The sequence below is a fragment of the Salmo trutta genome, chromosome 5 (assembly GCF_901001165.1).
Source record: "Salmo trutta chromosome 5, fSalTru1.1, whole genome shotgun sequence".
NCBI lineage: Eukaryota > Metazoa > Chordata > Actinopteri > Salmoniformes > Salmonidae > Salmo > Salmo trutta.
In genome coordinates, this window is record NC_042961.1 from 62866290 (window position 1) to 62873435 (window position 7146).

Here is a 7146-nt window from a genome sequence, read left to right on the forward strand (position 1 = left end):
TTTTTCTTTGCAACTCTGCCTAGAAGGCCAGCATCCCGGAGTCGCCTCTTCACGGTTGACGTTGAGACTGGTGTTTTGCGGGTACTATTTAATGAAGCTGCCAGTTGAGGACTTGTGAGGCGTCTGTTTCTTGAACTAGACACTCTAATGTACTTGTCCTCTTGCTCAGTTGTGCACCGGGGCCTCCCACTCCTCTTTCTATTCTGGTTAGAGCCAGTTTGCACTATTCTGTGAAGGGAGCACAGATCCACAGATGACACAATCTCAATCGCACTCCACACAGCCTTTTCCCACCTGGACAAAAGGAACACCTATGTGAGAATGCTGTTCATTGACTACAGCTCAGCGTTCAACATCATAGTGCCCACAAAGCCATCAATAAGCTAAGGACCCTGGGACTAAACACCTCCCTCTGCAACTGGATCCTGAACTTACTGACAGGCCGCCCCCAGGTGGTGAGGGTAGGCAACAACACATCTGCCATGGAGGCCCCTCAGGCGTGTGTACTCACTCCCCTCCTCTATTCCCTGTTCATCCACGACTGCGTGGCCAAGCACGACTCCAACACCATCATTAAGTTTGCTGACGATCCAACGGTGGTAGGCCTGATCCCCGACAACAATGAGACAGCTTATAGGGAGGAGGTCAGAGACCTGGCAGTGTGGTGCCAGGATAACAACCTCTCCCTCAACGTGAGCAAGACAAAGGAGCTGACCGTGGACTACAGGAAAAGGAGGACCGAACACGCCCCATTCTCATCGACGGAGCTGTGGTGGAGCATATTGAGAGTTTTAAGTTCCTTGGTGACCAAAACACTGTCATGGCCCAAACACACCAAGAAAGTTGTGAAGAACTAAGACACTGCATTGCAGTGCTTGAGGCATCACTACAGACCCGGATTCGATCCCGGGCTGTGTCGCAGCCAGCCGCGACAGGGTGACCCATGAGGCGGTGCACAATTGGACCAGCGTCGTCCAGGTTCGGGGAGGGATTGGTGGCCGGGATGTCCTTGTCCCTTTAGCAACTCCTTGTGGCGGGCCGAGCGCATGCACTCTGACATGATCACTAGTTGTACAGTGTTTCCTCCGACACATTGGTGCGACTGGCTTCCAGGTTAAGTGAGCAGTGTGTCAAGAAGCAGTGTGGCTTGGCAGGGTTGTGTTTCAGAGGAAGCATTGGCTCTCGACCTTCGCCTCTCCGTAGCCCGTACCGGAGATGCAGCTATGTGACAAGACTGTAACTACCAATTGGATATCACGAGATTGTAACTACCAATTGGATATCACGAGACTGTAACTACCAATTGGATATCACGAGATTGTAACAAATAATTGGATATCACGAGATTGTAACTACCAATTGGATATCACGAGACTGTAACTACCAATTGGATATCACGAGACTGTAACTACCAATTCGATATCACGAGACTGTAACTACCAATTCGATATCACGAGACTGTAACTACCAATTGGATGTCAAGAAATGGCCGTAAAAAGTTTTTAAAAAATCTAAAAATAAAGTTGTGAACAAACAAACACAGACAGTCGGCACGGCAACGACTTTTCCCCCTCGGGAGACTGAAAAGATTTGGCATGAGTCCCCAGATCCTCAAAACGTTCTACAGCTGCACCATTGAGAGCATCCTGACCGGTTGCATCACTGCTTGCTTGGCATCCGACCATAAGGCGATACAGAGGGTAGTGCGTACAGCCCAGTACATCACTGGGGCCAAGCTTCCTGCCATTCAGGACCTCTATACCAGGCAGTGTCAGAGGAAGGCCCAAAAAATTGTCCAAGGCTCCAGTCATCCAGGTCATAGACTGTTCTCTGCTACCGCACGGCAAGCGGTACCGGAGCGCCAAGTCTAGGTCCAAATGGCTCCTTAACAGCTTCTACCTCCAAACCAAAAGACTGCTGAACAATTAATCAAATGGCCACCGGGACTACTGAGATTGACCCCCCCTCTCTTTTGTTGTTACACTGCTGCTACTCGCTGTTTATTATCTATGCATAGTCACTTCACCCCTACCTACATGTACGAATTACCTCAACCATCCTGTACCCCTGCACATTGACTCGGTACAGGCACCACCTGTATATAGCCTCATTATTGTTATTCTTATTGTGTTACTTTTAATTTAGTTTATGCTTTAGTTTATTTAGAAAATATTTTCTTAACTCTTGAACTGCATTTTGTTGTTTTCGGCACATATGACAGAATATTTTTTAGTTGATTTTGTACATTATTACTTTTTTTTAAATTTCAAACTCTGTCAAGTTGGTTGTTGATCATTGCTAGATAGCCATTTTCAAGTCTTGCCATAGATTCTCAAGACGATTTAAGTAAAAACTGTAACTATGCCACTCAGGAACATTCACAGTCCTCTTGGTAATCAGGTCCAGTGTATATTTGGCCTTGTGTTTCAGGTTACTGTCCTGCTGAAAGGTGAATTTGACTCCCAGTGTCTGTTGGAAAGCAGCAGACTGAACCAGGTTTTCCTCTAGGATTTGCCTGCGCTTAGCTCTGTTACGTTTCTTTTTATCCTGAAAAACTCCCTAGTCCTTGCCGATGACAAGCATACCCATAACATGATGCAGCCATCACCATGCTTGAAAATATGAAGAGTGGTACTCAGTGATGTGTTGTGTTGGATTTACCCCAAACAAAACACTTTATATTCAGGACAAAGAGTTAATTTCTTTGCCACATTTTTTTTTACAGTTTTACTTTAGTGCCTTATTGCAAATGCAATGCATGTTTTGGAATATTTTTAGCAGTGGAGAGGCAGAAAGATGCAGCGTGTTGATGGTAATTGATTCTCTCAGTCCGAGAAAGTGCATACAACCAAATCCCTCGCTGCCCTCACGATGGTCCGTTGATCACTTCAAATTGACCTTAAAAAAAAATCTATTTAGCCGATTTAGCAGTGTTGCTAGCTCAGAGTTCACGGTTCCCCCTCCCTTCACTCTCTCACGCGTCGGACAGTCTTCAAAATATGTCCCACATGCAACACATTAAAGCTGAAAGTAACCAGGGAGTTTCAGTAATATTCTACTATTCATGTAGTATTTGGTGGTGTTGTGTTGTAGAGATCAAAGCAGCCAGGCATCTTCTAGAAGGGAAGATACACTGTGGAATCCCCAACACTACGGTCTTAGAAGAATCGGACAGAGGAGAAAGGAGAGGAGGAAGGCAGAAACGAGTGGTTGGAGGAGTGCCGGCCCAACCGGTGAGTCTTCAAACACAAGTTCACTCTCCGGATGTTTTAACCCCCTGACCTTTAACCTCTGACATATATAACCTCTGACCCGTAGACTCAGATACAATGGCAGGTGGCGATACAGGAGGGGGGTAAAATCGACTGTGGTGGGGCATACATCGGGGGATGCTGGGTTCTAACCGCCGCTCACTGTGTCAGGTAGGTACTGTACTGATAGTATTAGGGGGGTCATGTATGTATATGCATTTTGGGGCAGGATTGATCTCTCTCTTTCTCTCTCTCTCTCTTCTCTCTCTCTCTCTCTCTCTCTCTCTCTCCCTCTCCCTCCCTCTCCCTCTCCCTCTCCCTCTCCCTCTCCCTCTCCCTCTCCCTCTCCCTCTCCCTCTCCCTCTCTCTCAAGGCCCAAACCAGAGGTGTACAGGATCAAGTTCAGTCTCTGGAAGAAGAGAAAAGTTCAGGGAACAACAGACATCGTTCCTGTCAAGAACGTCATCATACACCACAAGTAATTGATTTATTCAATATATATTTTATAGATGATCAGTGTTTTTTTTGTTCAACTGCTAATGCCCTTAAAGATGAGATTTTCATAAGGTGAAACAGCATCACTGGTCGCCCCCAGGCTCATTAAAGATTAATGAGCCTGGGGCCTTTAATAGTCCTGTATTAGAGGACAGATACAGCCGTCTGCAGCTCTGGGCCTTTAATAGTCCTGTATTAGAGGACAGATACAGCCGTCTGCAGCGCAGGGTATTTAATAGTCCTGTATTAGAGGACAGATACAGCCGTCTGCAGCGCTGGGCCTTTAATAGTCCTGTATTAGAGGACAGATACAGCCGTCTGCAGCACCAGCAAAAAAATACTTTTTAAACATTATTTAACTAGGCAAGTCAGTTAAGAACAAATTCTTATTTTCAATGATGGCGTAGGGGCAGAACGAAAGATTTTGTACCTCGTCAGCTCGGGGATTCAATCTTCAACCTTTCGGTTGCTAGTCCAACGCTCTAACCACTAGGCTATGCTGCCACCCCGTAAGTCATGACTCGATCATTTTTAGTGGTTTGTTTGACCTGCTACAGAGAGGAAGAGGAAGAGAGAGGCCCAACTCTGCTGAAAATCTGTCTCCTCCAGTAGATGCCGTTTGTCATTGTTTCACCCACCAAGCGAGGAGTTTTTGTATGGAGGTCAATGGAGTGCCACAGTGGAGGTGTCATAATACCCATAAAACCTAGCGGTCAAACAGGGAAATGGTTCCAATCATTTTTCCTCCATTAATTTCTCCCCCATAGGGGATTTTAGAAACATTTAACATAAGGGCTGTGTTTCATGTAGGCTGAACCCTGACGTGGCGTTTTGATAACCATGTAAATCTCTCTATGACAAGGTACGACCCTAACTCCAATGAGAATGACATAGCATTGATAGAGATGGAGAAACTGGCCCTAACCCCTACACCCTGACCCCTGAACCCTGAACCCTCCAACCCTGACCCCTCCACCATGACCCCTCCACCCTGACCTCTAATCCCTGAACCCTCCAACCCTGACCCCTACACCCCTCCAACCCTGACCCCTCCACCCTGACCCCTCCACCCTAACCCCTAATCCCTGACCCCTACACCCTGACCCCTCCACCCTGACCCCTCCACCCTGACCCCTCCACCCTAACCCCTAATCCCTGACCCCTCCACCCTGACCCCTCCACCCCTCCACCCTGACCCCTCCACCCTGACCTCTAATCCCTGACCCCTAATCCCTGACCTCTAATCCCTGACTTCTAACCTCTCTCCCCAGGTACAATGCTAACACGTATGAGAATGACATAGCCCTGATAGAGATGAAGAAGCTTCCATTCAGGGACGAGTGTTTCAAAGAGAACCCAGCAGTCAGTGCTGTGTGTGTTCCCTGGTCCGTACAACTGTTCAACCCTAACCATACCTGTAGCATATCAGGCTGGGGACGGAAGAAAGGTAGGAGTGTGTGTGTGTGTGTGTGTGTGTGTGTGTGTGTGTGTGTGTGTGTGTGTGTGTGTGTGTGTGTGTGCGTGTGCGTGTGCGTGTGTGTGTGTGTGCTAGTTATGTCCTGACTTTATTCTGAGGTGTGTGTGTGTGTGTGTGTGTGTGTGTGTGTGTGTGTGTGTGTGTTCAGATGGAGAGTCATCGGATGTGTTGCTCTGGGCCAACGTCTCTCTGATCGCCAACTGTCAGCGATTCTATGGTTCACGCTACTACGACGGCATGATGTGTGCAGGTACAAAACGTTTTTCAGTACCTCAGTTGGTTCTTTAGATTCTAACAATGGCTATTTATACTGAATTAACTCTCTGGCTATTTATAATGAATTAACTCTCTGACTATATTTACTGAATTAACTCTCTAACTATTTATACTGAATTAACTCTCTGACTATTTATACTGAATTAACTCTCTGACTATTTATACTGAATTAACTCTCTGTCTATTTATACTGAATTAACCCTCTGGCTATTTATACTGAATTAACTCTCTATCTCTGGCTATTTATACTGAATTAACTCTCTGACTATTTATACTGAATTAACTCTCTGACTATTTATACTGAATTAGCTCTCTGACTATTTATACTGAATTAACTCTCTGACTATTTATACTGAATTAGCTCTCTGGCTATTTATACTGAATTAACTCTCTGACTATTTATACTGAATTAACTCTCTGACTATTTATACTGAATTAACTCCCTCTCTCTGACTAATTATACTGAATTAACTCTCTCTCTCTGACTATTTATACTGAATTAACTCCCTCTCTGACTATTTATACTGAATTAACTCTCTGGCTTTTATACTGAATTAACTCCCTCTCTGAATATTTATACTGAATTAACTCTCTGACTATTTATACTGAATTAACTCTCTGGCTATTTATACTGAATTAACTCTCTGACTATTTATACTGAATTAACTCTCTGACTATTTATACTGAATTAACTCTCTGACTATTTATACTGAATTAACTCTCTGGCTATTTATACTGAATTAACTCTCTGGCTATTTATACTGATTTAACTCTCTGGCTATTTATACTGAATTAACTCTCTATCTCTGGCTATTTATACTGAATTAACTCCCTCTCTCTGACTATTTATACTGAATTAACTCTCTAACTATTTATACTGAATTAACTCTCTGGCTCTTTATACTGAATTAACTCTCTGGCTATTTATACTGAATTAACTCTCTGGCTCTTTATACTGAATTAACTCTCTGGCTATTTATACTGAATTATCTCCCTCTCAATGTCTTTCCCTAATGTGTGTGTGTGTGTGTGTGTGTGTGTGTGTGTGTGTGTGTGTGTGTGTGTGTGTGTGTGTGTGTAGGTGATCTGGAGGGCGATGTGGACTCGTGTCAGGGTGATTCCGGAGGTCCTCTCGTGTGTCAGGACACTCTAGGTGTTTCCTACCTCTGGGGTATAGTCTCCTGGGGGGAGAAGTGTGGGCAGGCCAAGTTCCCTGGAGTGTACACTCAAGTGGCACACTACTTTGACTGGATCCGCACTCACACTGGCTGGGCTACTGTCACTAAATACAACCTGTGATGTTGATATAGACCAGGGGGTATTTTCAAATGTTACCGTTCGATCTACTGCTGCTTTTCTGTTCTACCTGATAATTAATATCACCCACCTGGTGTCCCAGGTCTAAATCAGTGCCTGATTTGAGGGGAACAATGGTGAAAAAAAGCAGTTGAACTGGCTTCGAGGTCCAGATTTACATTTGAGCGATATAGCCTATTCATACTAATAATAATAAATAGTAATAAACCGTTATTTCACTGTTGTACGTTGTTTATGCTGGATGATGTCAATAAAGAACTTGAGAGCCCAGTTGTTTGGTCCTGTTACATGATTTTATTTCTTGATTTGATGTTTGATTTATATTTGGTA

The 7146-nt window shown here is 44.6% G+C and overlaps 1 protein-coding gene across 1 annotated transcript in view; it reads left to right on the forward strand.

The window, feature by feature from the left end:
• Window positions 1-7086, forward strand: part of cfi (complement factor I) — a 14941-nt gene extending 7855 nt beyond the window's left edge. Inside the window, exons 10-15 of the mRNA XM_029754669.1 lie at window positions 3094-3233; window positions 3319-3422; window positions 3625-3729; window positions 5018-5193; window positions 5372-5473; window positions 6581-7086. Coding sequence (XP_029610529.1) covers window positions 3094-3233; window positions 3319-3422; window positions 3625-3729; window positions 5018-5193; window positions 5372-5473; window positions 6581-6798 — 845 coding nt within the window. The 3' untranslated portion in view covers window positions 6799-7086. The remainder of the gene's footprint in view (window positions 1-3093; window positions 3234-3318; window positions 3423-3624; window positions 3730-5017; window positions 5194-5371; window positions 5474-6580) is intronic.
• Window positions 7087-7146: the final 60 nt, after the last annotated feature.